General features: G+C 37.5%; 1 protein-coding gene across 1 annotated transcript in view; it reads right to left on the reverse strand.

Moving 5' to 3' along the window:
- Positions 1 to 16,982, reverse strand: part of VWA8 (von Willebrand factor A domain containing 8) — a 184,299-nt gene that overhangs the window by 63,005 nt on the left and 104,312 nt on the right. The window contains 3 exon segments of the mRNA XM_071550531.1: positions 6,529 to 6,680; positions 14,624 to 14,829; positions 16,712 to 16,831. Of these exon segments, the coding sequence (XP_071406632.1) occupies positions 6,529 to 6,680; positions 14,624 to 14,829; positions 16,712 to 16,831 (478 nt within the window).

The raw sequence follows: 16,982 nt of genomic DNA on the forward strand, positions 1-16,982 counted from the left end.
AGTAATAGGAATCTTACTCTTCCAGCACCTGACAATTTTTTTCTCCATCTCAGTGTTCTCTCATATAAATCGGGTCTAGGAAAAACTAAGAGTATTGAAGAAGCTGGTGGCATTAAGGTTCTTGCAACCAGTCTGCCTCCTGAATGACTTTCAGGAGAGAGCAAGGGTGCAGAAGAACTGCAACAACATGCCCACACTGAAAACACGTATACATCTTTACAGCTTTCCTCTAGTGAATATAAATGATACACAGAGAAAGAGGGAAATTATCTTCTTTTTTCAGGACTTACAATTAACAATCAAGTTTTGAAGATAAGTTGAAGAGGCAGTACTAGCAAAGGCTTCACAAGGCATTCCCTGCCACACTGCTGTATTTCAAATTAATTAACCAAGTAAAACGTTTACATAAAAGGCAGACAGAATACTATGTCAATGTCAACACTGGCAAAAATCTGCAAGGCAAGGAGATCTGATGGGTACAAAAAGTGAAGAGGCTGGGTAAGAACAGTACTGAGACTCCACTGCTCTCTCCAGATAGGGTGTACAGAGTGATTGAGATTTTTGCTCTCCTCAAATCTGGAAAGGGTTTCCAGAACCGAAAAACTACAGACAGATTATATTAATCTTGTAAGATCAAGTTCTAAGGAATCATTCATGATCAGGAATAATTTGATTATGTATCTGTCAAAGCATTTTGCTTAAGGAAAATTCAGATTTTTCTTTTTTTTTAATGTTTATTCACTCTTAAACTTAGATCCAGGTTTTCTACAGGATTACTGCTGTCCATGAAATGTATATGCAAGCAAGGTATTTTGTTTAGAAAAGTGATTGCACAGGACCTACAGTGGATGGGGCAATTCTATAAAAAATTACTATTTAGCCCGAGTTTCTTCATGCAGAGCAGTCTAAGGGGAGATGATCTGTCAAAATGTAATTCTCTCATGCTGCTAGAAAACTTTTTGAAGTGACACCTACAGAACAAAATTTCTTTCCATTTTTATCTTTTTCATTTCAGAAAATAAATTCATTTTAGGGTATTTAAAAAAAATAAAGCCAAACAATAAAACAAGCAAAAGCCAAACAACTGTGTTCAAAAAGTCAACATAGCCTGCTTTATAAAGTCAGTTATTTAGCTTTTGGAGAACATACTGGAAAATGGCTATGAATCTTGTGAGACTGAAGTTCCACTGAATGCAAATTCTTCACTGACAGATTAGTACAGCTGTGGACATGAACTATGACAGGCAACAAAACTGCTTAAACACATGATCTATAAACCAGCTCAGTGCTGGCACAGAATGCATTATTCAAGGTCTCTAGTAACAGCCTGTGCTCCATGTAGCTGAAGAGCCTTCCATCCCATGTAACCTTACTGGACTTAAGATACAGTTCGAAATCAGGAAAATTCCTTACTAGCCAGTTCTCCTTAATTTATTCAAATATATTTTGATTACAAATATAAGCAGTAAACATACAGAACAGTTGGATATTCTCCTAGTTTAACAGGTGGGACCAGTTAACACTGTGCGTGGGGTGATCAAAACTGTGTATTCTACCCCCTCTATTCATTCCCCAAGGACAATTGACCATTAGCAGAGCAGCTGCCCAGGGAGTCATTATCACCTTCATACCAGCCTGAGGTGATGTGGCTGCTAATGGGCCATCAATGGTTCAACAACACCCTCTGGCTCCCAGAGTTAATCACCCACTGAGTAAGTCCCCGCCCAGGGGGAGGGACTGGGTGCTCCCTGAGGGTACATAAGTGGTGGGTAAGAAGACCTCAGGAAGCACCTGTTGGATCCAGAGGAACAGCAGGACCTCGACAGGAGGAGACCACCACTCTCAACCAGATTACAGCCATCACCTGCACCAACAGGTTTTTTCACTTCCTTTTGCTTTGGACTCGGAGGAACCACGCAGGTCTCAGCACAAGGGCTAACAAACCCCTTTGGGTTTGTGCCCCAGGACACTGGGTTATACTGCTGGGTTTTGTGAGTTGACAGCAATTTCCCTTTGTGTCAGTGTATTTATTGTAATATTATTATTAAATTTTAGCCTCTGACTTATAATCTCTCTTGTGGTGAGTTCATTTCCCTTGCTGGTTCACCTTTAAACCAACACAGATGTTAAAACTTCTGTTCCCTGACAGTCAAGTGCAGATGCCCCCGAGCTGCCCCCACAATGCACAGGATAGACAACAGACACATATAATATATGGCATATCCAACAATTAATTACAGATTACCTACAGGAAAAAAATAACACCAAAGAACAGGCTCAAGAGAAAATTAAAGCTGTTAAAACTTACAAATTTATATTGCACATAGAAAATTCAGTTAATATAAAAAAATATTCAACTTATAGCAAACACCTGGAAGTCAATAGTGGAGAAAAATATGGAAAGGCAATTTCATCAAGGCAAACACTGTTTTATCTAGAAACTGCAGATGGCCTAAACTATGCACCAAAATGGCAGATTAACATGAGTTCAGACACATATGACGTAACAGATGTCAATGGGAAAAACAAAGCGTAATTGTAGATAAAGAAAGATAATGAGTTAGTACTATGAGCAATTCATTTTACCCACTTTGTCTTGGCAAAGCATCGTAGACAAGCCATCTGCTTTACACTCAATACTGATAGAATTATAAACTACTAGACAGGTGACACCAGGAGAGACAGACAATATCATCATGTTATAACCTGACAATACCGAACATGTCAGTGCCTTGAAGGATGGTTATCCTATCTGGGAAAAATGGCAACCGAAGGAAACAAAAAGTCCCAGTAAAGCACTACTTCACAGGTCTAATACATTATACTAATTTTGCAAATAAATTACTATCTACAAATTAATTTCTCTCTTGAAAACACAACTACTGCAAGAATTATTTTCTAAATGGTCATTAGACACCACCTAACCACTCCTTCCAAGGTGAGGTATATTAATTCCAAAGCCTAAGCCAAAATTCCCATGAGGCTCACTGCTAGCATTTGTTCAATTTTCCTTGTAATTTCAGCTGGATACAACCCTAAAGTTTCTTCTATTGAGATCCTGTATTGTGGTGAGTTGTTTGCATGTCTCATGGTTTTTTCTCTGTATTTACAGTAGGTATGTTTCAGCAGCAATTTAAATAATTCTGATTTATACAACCTTTCTTTTAGATTAAGTAGTAGGTTACAGATTTCTACAAGGTTTATTAAAATGAAGATTCACAAATCATTTGATCCAGGACATGTCAGAACATACCTGTATAAAGGAGTCACCATTTCACTATAATGATTTTCCTGTCCTAGAACCTCCTCATAATGCTTCTGTATTGCAAAACTACTTAAGTGCGCAGGATTTGTATTCTTCTACAATGATTTTCCTGTAGGTATGTATGACTAACATACTCGGGCAGAGTTGGTTTGGACCATTATCCCAGTGTTCATGTTACTCAGTAGGACTCCTAAGCAATTTATTAAGATAACCTAAAATTTGTCTTAAAAATCCAGCAAAATAAGACTGGAGCACACAAGTGATATATGGGGGTATACTAGAACAATGTAGAAGTCACACCTAGTAAACCTTCAGACTGACAGCTTGTGAGAGCCTAGAAGCAGGTAGAAAAATGGGCTTAAAACAGAAAATGATCTTGACAAGTCAGAGAACTAATGTGAAAAAATACAAGACAGTAAGAAAAATGTAAGCATGAAGGAAGGTGATTACCCAAAGCAAAGATGGGGTGAGAACTATGGAGGGTTTTGCAGAAAGGATGTGGGGTCCATGTTTAGAAAACATTCCAAGAAATGCAAACACATTGAGCTTTTTAAAGGAACTGCTGCATGAAATACATCTCTATTCTATACTCTCAAACTACTTTACTTGGCTCTAGTAGAAACCAACTTGCCCAGTTTCACACACCATGCTTAAAGATTGACACAAATCATATGAAGGAAGGGAGCATAAAAAAAAACTAAAACCAACCAAAGCCCTTAAAAAAGAGGAAAGATTGAGACATGACTTTCTAATGGCAAGGATATCTAGAAATAAGATCAACTTGCTTTGGGAGGTTATAGAACTCCATCTCTGAAGGTTTTCAGGCATGAATTATGAAAAAAATTTGATAAGGTTTTCTTAAGGTACTGGCATAAACTAGATTAGCCTACTCTCAGATTCATGGAAAACATTAGGGAGGTCAATACTCTAGTACCTTTTCTGCAGTGGTCCAAATACCATATACTCAATTACCTCAACATATCCATCATTAGAGCTTGCAGTTATGGGCTGGAGTAGATTTGAAGAGATTATCTCAATGTTCTTTTACTGCAAGGCAGAATCAGCTGTGCCGAAACCATTCCTGAAAGATCTGTCTGTGATTCAAGGTGATCTACCTGTAGCTTACAAGCTCCATAGAGTTAAATCTCATGATCAACAGCAAGGCTGTCCTGCAATGGAGCAGTAGGATAACCTGAAATTCCAGCTGTAGTGAATACAAGTGAGGGATTGAGACCAAGACTGCTGGATCATGAGGGGCAGATGGTCAGCCCAGATGGTGAGAACTAAGAAAATGTTGCTTTTATCAACTGTGTGTGAACTGCTTCTGTAGCTTCTCTTCCCCTTGGCTATCAGTGTACAAAGAGCTGCCAGTCAAGTGAAGATTTTGATTACTATCTTCTTGGAGTCTTGTACGTCCATCATCCTTGGCATAACCTGTCCTATAAAACCTCAGTGATAAATTCAAAATGATCATCTGATTATCTTTAATACAATATAATTGCATCAATATAATTAAGGTATTCTTCTGTCTTCCGACTTACAGACTGAGCAGTACCAATTACAGTTGTCTTTCTATTATGCTTCCGAAACGTCTTGTCATTACTAAAGAGTCCTCTTCCACATCTAATACTTTTAAAAATTATATGAATAGCAAGTTCCTCAAAAACTATAACAAATGTCATAATTCTCTAAAAGAGAAGTTACCAAGAGACTTTTGACAAAGAAACTATGGCAAGAATTTCAAGTGTGTACTGTCAATTTGGCAGACATTGTAGTTCTTCAAGCACTGGTTCCCTAGGCATGTAATAATCCTGTCATCAAATTAGAAGTTGCACCACAGGCACTACACCACCATTCTTTTTTAATAGTTATATGTAGGATGTTAGAAATTATACCAGTAGCACTCCAGCAGGAGATCTGCACATGGACACTTAGTATCACAGAATGGGTAAGGTTGGAAGAGGCCACTGTGGGTCATCCATTCCAACCTCCCTGCTCAAGCAGGATGCCCCTAGAGCACACTGCAAAGGATTGCATCCAGATGGTTCTTGAATCCAGTGATGGAGACTACAACCTCCCTGGGCAATTTGTTCCAGTGCATACTCATCCATACAGGAATAAATATCAAGACATCATGCCATTTAAATCATCCCTCCCTAGCAAATATATGTGTCACATGGCAAACTCAATTTTCTATGTATCCATAAAGCTTTCTCCATGAAAGGGAAATAGTTGTTTCTTCATACACAATTTTGCATTAGTGTTCAAGATAGTATTAAAAAGCAATTGTAAAACTTGTTCTATCTACTTAAGCCTGTTACCTGTGAATTTTAGAAGAATGAATTACATTTGTTTCACAGAATCACAGGATCATAGACTGGTTTGGGTTGGAAAGGATCTTAAAGATATTTTAGTTCCAACCTCCCTGCCACATGGAGGGAAGCTTCCAGGTTGCTCAAAGCTCCATCCAGCCTGGCCTAGAACACTTCCAGGCATCGGGACATCCACAGCTTCTCTGGGCAACTTGTGTCAGTGTCTCACAACTCTCATAGTAAATAATTTCTTCCCAATACCTCATCTAAACCTTTCAGTTTAAAGTCATTCTTCCTTGTCCTATCACTATATGCCCTCATCAAGAGTCCCTCTCCAGCCTTCTGGTAAAGCCCTTTCAGGGAGTGGGGCAGGGCTTGAAGGGGGAGGGCATGATGCAGCTATTTTGATTCTAACCTCTGGAAACAGGTATATGGTGTAACATGTCAACTGGTAATATAGTTAAAGAGTAATAATGGTTTGCAGAGACATACAAAAATGGCTCAGACCTTCCATGAATTCTCCCAATCTGCAGAAATATATTTGTAGAGCCTTTTGTGAGTATCAAAGACAAAATACAGATATCACCGAAGACAATATTTTTTTTTTTGCTACAGACTTAGGTAATAAATAACAGGACAAAAGTGTGTTGCAATTCAATGAAAAACACAGGAGAAGAAACAAGTATTTCCCTTTATTAAGATGTAACTGTTTACCTTAGAAACTATCAATATGTACATGGACATTAAAGATTAAATATAATAATAAGCAAATATTCTATTATGAAATATTTTATATTATTGTAACTTATTTGGAAGATTATCAATTTGAAGCAGGGAAGGACTGACTTCCAAGCATTCCAGGTTGTTTTAAAATCAGCAGCAAGACATCACAGTATAAAAAGTGATCATGAGAAACATGTCTTCTTAATATATATCTTATGTTATTCTTACTCCTTGGCCAGCTGTACATTGGTTGGTTTTGCTCCAATAGGTATCCCATATTTGTGCAAAGTCTTGTACAAAATTTCACGCATTTCATTGTTGTAGGAGTCAAAGTCAAATACATTTCGAACAACATTTGCGAGTCCTTCAGTTGGAAATTTCTGTGAAGAAACAAAGACCCCCAAATATCTTTCAGTGAATATCTATTAAGTTACAGTGTATCATGACATACTTTAAAAATTAGTAGTTGCAACAGTAACTTTTCTTGACAGACAAATGCTTAAGAAATCTTTCCTTTTAGTTTCCAGAATAAAGAAGGTACACAGTTTCAAGACAGAATGAAGTTACTGACACTAAACTTGAATTAAAATAAAAAAGCAAGTGACAATTATTTAATACTTAATCTCATGAATGGTTTAAAGAACTGTTTTCATTATATACACATAACAAATGGTGTAATCATTGGAAAATATAGTTAAAAGTAGCCTACACTTTTTAAATTTAGTTTCTGCAAACCATGAAGATCTGACACAAATACATATATTTGTATAATTCAGCCATTCATTTAAGAATCCTGACTCTTACTGTTGAATATAGAAAACAAGACGATACATTGCTTGCTTGCCAAAAAATACTTCACGTCACGATGGATTTTAGTAGAAACAGAAATTCGCTTAGGATTCACAAACCTTTTTTTTCTTAGTGAAAAATACTAGTTGAAATTTGCCATGTACATTAAAAAACTCCCAAACATTTATCAAACTTTGATCAGTATCTTCAACAACAGAAGTTTTATTCCTGTATTGGACTGATGATTTTGGATGAGGAATTGGTTGGATGGTTGCATCCTGACGGTAGTGGTCAACAGTTAGAGGTCCTGATGGAGATGGGTGACAAATGGTGCCCCCTGGGGATCTGTACTGGGACCAGTACTGTTTAATATCTTCATCAATGACATAGTGGGATCAAGTGCAGAGGGACCTGGACAGGCTTGAGAAGTGTGGCCATGGGAACCCCATGAGGTTCAACAAGACCATATGCATGGCGCTGCATCTGGGTTGGGGCAACCACTGATACCAATACAAGCTGGGGAACGAAAAGTTTGAGAGCAGCCCTGCCAAGAAAGACCTGAGGATACTGGTGGATGAAAAACTGGACATGACCTCACACTTTGTCCTTGCAGCCCAGAAAGCCAATTGTATCTTGGGCTGCATCAAAAGCACCGTTACCAGCAGGTCGAGGGAGGTGATTCTGCCCCACAAGTCCACTCTGGTGAGACCTCACCTGGAGTGCTGCATCCAGCTCTGAGGTTCACAGAACTGTAAGTATGTTGACCTGCTGGACCGAGTCCAGAGGAGGGCCACAAAGATGATCAGAGGGCTGGCACACCTCTCCTATGAGTACAGACTGAGAGAGTTGTTCAGCCTGCAGAAGAGAAAATCCTGGGGAGCCCCTAAAGAGGGTTACAAGAGAGCTGGAGAGGGACTTTTGATGCAGGCATGTAGTGACAGGACAAGGGGAAATGACTTTAAACTGAAAGAAGGCAGATTTAGATCAGGTATTAGGAAGAAATCATTTACTATAGGGGTGGTGATGTTGCCCAGAGAAGCTGTGGATGTCCCAATCCCTGGAAGTGTTCAAGACCATGTTGGACAGGGCTGTGAGCAACCTTGTCTTGTGTAAGGTCTCCCTGTCCACAGTCTCAGGGAGGCTGTAACTAGAATATCTTTTAGGTACCTTCCAACCCAAACTACTCTATGATTCTATAAGTTATATTAAGAGAACTGAATGTATTTTAATTCCACAGAACCACTCAAAGAAACTGATGTCACTGATTAAGAAAGAAACTGAGGTGGAGGAGCCCAGGCCAGAGCAGTATATGCCCAAAGGAGGCTGTGACCCTGTGCAAATCCCACACAGAAGCAGGTTTGCTGGCAGGACTTGCCACCCTATGGAAGGGATCCACGCTGGAGCAGTTCATGCAGAATTGCAGGCTGTGGAAAGGAACCACGATGGAGAAGTTTGTGGAGGTCTGTATCCAGTGGGAGGGACCTCACAACGGAGCAGTGAAAGAGTGTGAGGAGTCTTTCGCCTGAGTAGGAAGCAGTGACAGAAACAACATGTGACAAACTGACCACAACACCCTTGTCCTCCTGTGATGCTGGAGGGAGGAGGCAGAGAAAGGCAGGAGTGAAGCTGAGCTTGGGAAGAAGGGAGAGGTGGGGTGAAGGTGTTCAAAGATTCAGGTTTAATTCTCATTATCTTATTCTGAATTGATTAGCAATAAATTAAACTGATTTCCCCAAGTTGACTCTGTTGCCCATGACAGTGATTGTGAGTGATCTCTCCCTTATCTCAACCCATGAAACTTTCAATGTATTTTCTTTTCCCCACCCAGCTGAGGATGTGAGCAACAGAGTGGCTTTGGTGGCACCAGGCCCACCACAGATGTAAATTTAGCAAAGCAAATAAAACACATTTTAAAAAATAATCACCAAATTGCTGTATATCCTAGAACCTTACTGCTTAACTGCTTTACTTTACCTTTATTTTTTTGGCAAGAGACAGGAGTGAGAATCTTTTTATCTAAAAACTTTTCACTTTTTCTTCATCTGCCTTTCATTCCAATATTAGATATTTCAGACAAGGACCTGGATGCTTCAATTTCAGTATATCTCATTTACAGTGGTTAAGATAAATTTGTGAAGTATTTTAGGGAGTTGAAGCCTTAATTGTTTTTTTCCCCCATTAGTGAACTAGGCTGGTACAAATTTGAAAAACAGACAACATAAGTGTCAGAGAAGTTTATAAATGTATTAAAAATAAAGATACTTGAGTCCAGATTAAGAACAAAAACAAAAGAAGAAATTTTTGTGTTTTGACCTGTAGTCTTAATAAATCAGCCTTAATAAGAAGTTTAATATTTTCCCAACTTAATTAATATCTAATGTCTGTAATAAAATACCTGTGACACAAGCAACAATAAATTAGCTACTTACTGTGATAGACTGGCATACCATTGCTAAAATAGGTTTGTACAAACCTTTTTTATCTGTGGTATACAGGGCACAGAGTATTTTAGTACTAGAGTTGGTATAAAAGCATGCTAAACAAAGTTCTGCTTTTTAAACCTATTGATGAGGAACCTATTAGAGAATTATTAAAGAGCAGGGAAATACAAGTTATTGTTGGATAATTTATACTTGTCCTACAGCCTATGCCATCCTTGTTAAAATGTCCATTCCTTATTTAATTGCAACAGGTACTAAACCCATAATTTCTTGCAACAGCTATTCTAACTCTAGTTTGTGACAATGTTTAGTAGGGAAAGTACTAACTTCTATAATGAAAATTGCACCTCGGAGTCAAAATAAACATCACACTGAAAAAAACAGCTCACCAACCTATAAAAAGGTACATGATGGTAAGGTTCACAAGCATGTAAAGCTTCTTAGTGCACTATGTGCAAGACTCTATCTCAGTCTGTTTCAAGCATCGCTTCTTTTCGATAACAAAAGAAACACATGTTCAGAATTGTGCATCCTCGATATAGCACACTCTTTCCTTAGGTAATTATTTTACAACATTTATATGATGAATACTGAACTTTCTCTGTTATTCCCTTCTCATTGTAAAGCACAACCAACAAACTGGCACCAAGTTATCTTATTCACCCATGACCTCTCTTCCACCTGTCCCGTGCTAGATACTGCAGAAACCTTCGTCAAGTGCTTCAAATATTACCCAATTTTCACTAGTAGTCTTCAAGTATTTCCATGGCTTTGCGAATCGTTGCATAACTTCTGACATCAATACCCTTATCTGCAGTGAATTGCCTCAACAATTCCATACCTCTTGGACATCGTAAAAAATTTCTTGAGGTACAACTGATTGTTGTTGTCGACAAAACCTGTTCTGAACACAAGCCACTTACTGAAATGTCCTCTACTTCAGTTATTAAAAAAACCCCAACACAACTCTCTTCTTTCAATCAGAACAAATCCAATCACTTTTTAATAACTGCTTGGAAAATTGCTTATTGAGGAAAGGAAATGACAGTTCACTTAAAGGGGAAAAAAAAGAGAAAAAATCAAAAAGGCTGAATGTTTGAGGTTTGAGTTGAACATTAAAAAAATCATTTAGTTTCAATTGATTTTTAAAATGAGATTACTAGAGAAAATATTGATCTCTCGTCAGTCTGTCTGGTCCTTCTTCATTGATTCTTCCCCTTGTAAGTAACACTCCTGTGTGTACCTCAGAGTATTTTCACAGCTTAGATTCTTGGCTATTCCTTAAAATAGTAAGTAATATAGGTTTTGCTTTCTAAACATTTATATTTTTATTTATATATTTTTGCTTTGATACAGAATTTGTCTTGGTGAAAAATCTGTATTTTTAATGATCTAATATTCCATGAGAAGATGTATTGCTATAGTCTGCTTAAAGTCTATGAGCAATAGCAGTTTTCTAGTACAAATACAGAATCTTAACTAAAATATGCTATAATCCCATTGAGGTCTATTGTACTTCTATCACTACCCTGAAAACAAAGTGATAAATCTGGTGTTCAGTCTGCAATGAGTTCAGATTTTTTGTTTCAGACTTGCAGCTTGTGTTTTCACTAACACTCACTTCCCTACATATTCTAGTGCCTTCAGATGCCTGCACGTTTTCCAGCCAGTCAGCACCATCTCAAAGGTCCACCCTGTACACTGGAAAACCTACCCATTCCTCCCTGCTCTTGGTTTCTCTCTGCCCCCATGATGCCCTTGCACTGAATGTTGCCAGCTCTCCCTCTGCCTCCTCTGGTGTCCCGTCAGCAGGGCCAGAAGCACCATGTCTGTGCTCACCCTGAGCGACAGGCATATGAATGGATTAACCAGTCCTCATGTCTTGAGTGGGCATCATCTACTGCCAAGCACAATGGCTGAATTCTCCCCCTGCCCTTCTACTCACAGAGACATTAATCTCAGTCTGTTCCTCTCTGTCACACAGCCACTGATTTTGATTAAACCAGCAGAAACCTAATTAACTTTGAAAACTAGTAACTGAGATGTGCTAGGCCAAAAGGGTAAAAAGTTATTGATGTGTGTTTGGCAGCAAGGTGAGAAAGGGATATAAACCGTGATTTGATAAGCCTAGTTTCCTTTTGACATCAGGCTGAACATAAAAATAAGTACAATCTTACCACAAAAGCTTACTGAACAGGCCTAGAAGCCTGATGATTAGTAGACTACAGGTCCACAAAGATTTTTAAAGACTTACTGCTCAAAAACTGTTATACTATTGCCTACTATTAGAAAAACCATCTTAGATAAAAAGAAGAAAGAAGGCCTATCAGAAAAATCTCAGCTTTCCCAAACTAAAAAAGAGTTAGTAAAACAGCTATTGACATTTCATCTGGACTAATGTGGCTTTCCTGATTAACATTTGCCAAGGTCTCACGAAAAATAGCATATTAGATTGCAGAGAAGCAGTCACAGCACATGCCAGGGGTCACAGGCAGCATATGGTAACCTAACAGAGCAAAAGCAGAGCTTCTTAGCTTGCTATTAGCCACTATTAACATAAACACATTTGACATTTAACAGTCTGAAAACTGGAGGTGAACAAGACAAAAAGGTCAAGTTACCTGCCATCTACAGCTGCAAGACCCAAATTTCCTATATAGCATGTGGGAAGAAAAGATGTGGGGAGAAAAAGTTGTGGGGAGAAGAAGTTGCAGCAACCAAGTTAGGTACCTGCATTAGACAACTTTTCCTGTTCCTGCAGTTTTAGGTCTTCAAAATAGTTTGGTGTCTTGACCTTCACCAAAAACACCTTTCCCTAAGAAGAAGTCAGTATAGAGGCAACATAGCTCTGAACAGTGTCTAAGCTACAGCTAAATTACCACAGGTCCCCTACTTGTATTATCTTTAGCGGAAGATAATCTTGTAACTGAACTCTAGAATCAATCCTACATGCTGAGGACCACAATTAATCAGAGTGCAGAGATGAGCCTAATAATATGTTGACACCATAGTAATCAGAATATTTTTAACTGACTAGTCCCAATGCTCAGATGTGCTCTCAGATAGGAGTAATCATAAGCAATTTTTTTCTCCAAAACATCCAACCTTTTTTACAGAAGCAAAAGATTCCAAAATTATGTGAAAGAAATCAACACAATACTACAAAGAAAGCAGGGCCGTGGAACTGCTGTAAGGGAAATTGTTTAACAACATGACTAACTTCCCTCCTTCCTTCCTAGGGACCAGCAATTTTATTGACTCATTTCCCTCCTTCCTCTTTCTTCTCTACCTGAATACCTAAAAGTTTCTTACTTTGGAATAACCAGTATGTTTATATTCATTGTTTACATTTGGCTACTCCCAGTCTTCTTATTATTCAGACTGAAAAACAAGTTACAGTAAACAAAATGTTGCATCCTTTCAAAGAGACTAGGATCTTGAAAACAAACATTACAAAAGAAATCAAAGCTGCATGTTGGAGATTTATTTGGGTATTTTCACTTTGAAAGAGGTGAAAGATTCACAGATGGGAAACTTCCCTGTTGAATTGTGCCCAATGTTCAGGTTGAAGTGACTGTACTAATTGATTAAGTGAAGGAGACAGAAGCAGAGGAAGTGCCTTTAAGACAATTAGCAATGCAGCTCTTCCAATCTTCAATTACATACCGTTCACACTCATATAAAAGAAGAATTAAGTCCTTTATTTCTACACCAGTTAGTAACAGAAGACAGTACAACTTCAGATTACTTGGAGATAGATGATGAAGGAAAAAAGCTGGGAAAGAAGGTAGGAACAGCAAGAGAGTATGAAGACAGGAAGGAGTTCATTTATCAAAACCCCTAATACATTAGCTCTTCAGCAGCACAGCAACTGTTCCTGAAGAGATCTGCATGTACATGTTCTTTCAGCTTGGTAAACAAATATCTATCAGCTGGTAATTGATCCCAATAGGCTGCTTTGCTGAAGTGTTTATTTGGATGGATTCCTCAGCTTTTAGGTCTGAATCTTGTTAACCCTTATTACAAGGCTATAAAGCATTACTTTTCCTTCATATTATCGATATCATAGTAGCACCAATTTTCTTTGTCTTGACACCTTCTTGCACTCAGGAAACCAAAGAGCACAAAAATCTACCTTCTCCAGAAATCTAGATGAACTGAAGATTTTTAAAAGTAGCAATTCCAACCTGCAGGACCTAAATGGTAGAACGTTTGTGAATATATTCATGATCACAAACACAAAACTATCATACAACCCTGCTATACTATGCAGTGTTAAATACAGAAAGGTCAAAATTTGTGAGAAATTATATTTTAATTGTATTATTACAATAATCTCCACTATTTTTTTAAAATCTAGGATTCACTAATTCAGGAAACAGTCTAAAATTAACAAATTAACAATTTTATGATTATAAACAGAACAAAATATAAGCATTGCTATTTCAAAGATCATTAAAATACTTTATATTTCAAGTACTTCAGGCAAAGAACATCCTTCAATTTATAAAGACAGAAGTTAGACTTTACTGCAATATTTAAAGAAACAGATCATCACAAAATTCAGGATTAAATGCTAAATGTGTGTAGGAAATAATTGTGGATCCTATGTATCCTCCTTGTTAAATTGTTATTCATCTAATACTTTCCTTAGACAAAGTCCATTGGTGATGTACTACTGTTATGCAGCAGGGACATGTTTTTTCACAGGAAAGGATTAAACCCACAAATTTTATAGCAACATAAAGTGGATGGTTGCACTGTTCTGGAAGTACTGTATGTTGAATATGGAATTTTATAATCAGGGCCAGTATGAACACTGCACACTGTATTCATAGTATGAATGTGATATTTTCTCACATAGTAGAAAAACAGAGTATCATGGGTGTTTTTTAATATTAATAAATATTCAGAAAAAATATCTGCCCATGTATATCTGCCATCCTTACACTGAGACTATCTGAACATCTGGGTATGTTTCCTTCAAAATATAAAACTTTTCATACAAATAAAAATGCATGAACAATAATGGCAAGCATTTTAAGATCAACAGTGATGAACTCAAGTTTTCAATAAAATATGAAGTACTGTACCTGTAAATGTTTTACAATATTCACAACTTCTCTAGTTGAATAGGGATAGTTAATAATTCCTTGGTCAGCTAAGCTCCTGAGCTCTCCAAAAGCAGCTACCAATTTCTGAAGAATTGGCTCTGGAACATCAGGACCATATTGTTTAAGCATAGCCAGTTCAGACTGGGGTTTGGGATTATCAACAGCATGGCAACTAAAAATGTCCCCTAAAAAGAGAAAAAGCATGAAGTTAAGTCATTATTTATAAAGACCTAGCATCACAACAGCCCCTTTAAGTTTAATACTGAACTTTCAATAAAAAAGCAGTGAATCAAAGAATGCTGAGTACCAGCTTATTAAAACTAAACAAGGCAAAAATTACTTTGAAAAATGTGAAGTACAAGCTATGAAGAACATCAAGCTTTCTGAAAACATAGATCTCTCCTGTCATTTAAATGAAGCTGACCATCAGGGAGAAATTAACTTCATAAAGAAGCACAAGTCAAACAAATGCAGAAAAATAGAAAAGAAAGAAGTTTTAAAGAAAACACAACTGGTTGAATGGGACCCATGTTCAACACACCATAGGATGCAGGAAAATCTTGAAATGCAGGAAGGTCCTAATGCAAACCCAATTAAGAGTCTAGAGGAAATACTGGATTTATCTTCTCTCCTTGCCGGTCTTCAAGTGTAAGACATTTGAGAAGATATTCTTTCCATATATTGGCATTATACTGATCCAAATCATATAATCTATAAAATTGTGTTTTACAAAACTTCGCAGAACCATGATCGGATCCTGCTGAAAAAGGACTTGGATTTAAAGCAGGAATGATCCTAAGCTTGAAAAACAAAATCAATGAAGAACCCCAAAATCTTAATCAAGCCTCTGCCATGTGGTTCAAAAGCAATAACACTGGAGTGATATGTTTTGTTTAAAGGGTCCATGTAATGAAGGGAATTAGGTCATAAAAAAAGAAATACACAACACTAAATCATCTTGGGGCAAGATAGCTGGGTGAAATTCAGAGCCAATGAGTTCCAGACATGCAATACCCAATTCAGTGAGAACCATACCTGAAAAACAAAGAGTTACTACGTAATATGGAATTGAGTTTGCAGCTGCTTGTTTGAATATGTTGTTATTTCTTGCAGAATAAGCCTTATGGCCAAAGTTAACAGGAAAACCCCCACAAATTAAGGTGCCTGCACATAAATGACCAAGGCAACACAGATAATGCAATCAGTGGTGTCTGGATGGGCATTCAGTTCACAGCCATCATGTAACACTGCCAAAACATTGCCAGAGGCCCACATAGACTAACACTGGACTACCACAGGCCAATGGCTCTTCCTCACTTGACCTTATGCAACATAAATTCTTGTCTTTACTGTGAGATGAAGCTCTAGGGAACCTTGGCTGATAGAAAGCATTTCTGGACCTACCAGGAGCTTTCCAAAATAAGGCAGCTGTTGATATGAAAAACTTTGATGTGAAATTTGGACAGCCTTACATGAAACTAGGATGAATTCAGTACCTTGTCCAATATATGTATTTCACTAAGGCCTATCACACATGTCTCACATGCATGGAGAGGTAAATGAGGATTAAGAAGCACGCAGCATAGTGATAACAGCAAAAAATATAGTACCCTCTACTGCTGACAGGACAGAGAAGAACCATCTCTTGTACCAAAGAGGAGAGCATCTGCCCTGCGGCATGTTTGATATCGGGAAAAAAATGCTGAGCAGTTAAGAGAGATGTCAGCTGTTAAGTTGCTTACAGCTCATTTTTTTTGCTATATTTGCATACAATATACACTCATTAACAAAGATTTCCCACAACCTTGGCTGTCTGCATTGTTTTTCCAGACCTCAAAAACCAAAACAGTTTTAACACAGATGACCACAGGGCAAGTTTGGGACTTTTGATTAAAATATGTAAATTTACATGATAGTCTTCAAGTTGAATCTCATCTTGAATGCCTTATGTGAAACAAAGTATCATTTTGCATAAGAATCCCTTTTCCTCATGAAATCCAATTAATAAAGACAGCTATTCTATTAATCAATTCTATGAAAGATGACAATTTAATGTGACTCACTTACCTAATGTGCCAAAAAAGTCATTTCCCAAGAAAGGAAATCCAGGTCTATTTGCCAGAACTATCATTCTAAAATCAGGGTGAATAACTATTACATTTTCTCTACCCTCTACATGAGCATGATCTGGAAAAGAAATAAAATGTATTAATTGCATATTTAAGCTTTGCAATACTGAATGAACAAACATAATTAGATTAGAAGAACAATTCTTAGAAGAAAAATTCTTCTAATCTAATTATGTTCTTCTTAGAATTAGAAGAACAGTTACAAAAAA

Source organism: Pithys albifrons, chromosome 1 (assembly GCF_047495875.1).
Source record: "Pithys albifrons albifrons isolate INPA30051 chromosome 1, PitAlb_v1, whole genome shotgun sequence".
Taxonomy (NCBI): Eukaryota; Metazoa; Chordata; class Aves; order Passeriformes; family Thamnophilidae; genus Pithys; species Pithys albifrons.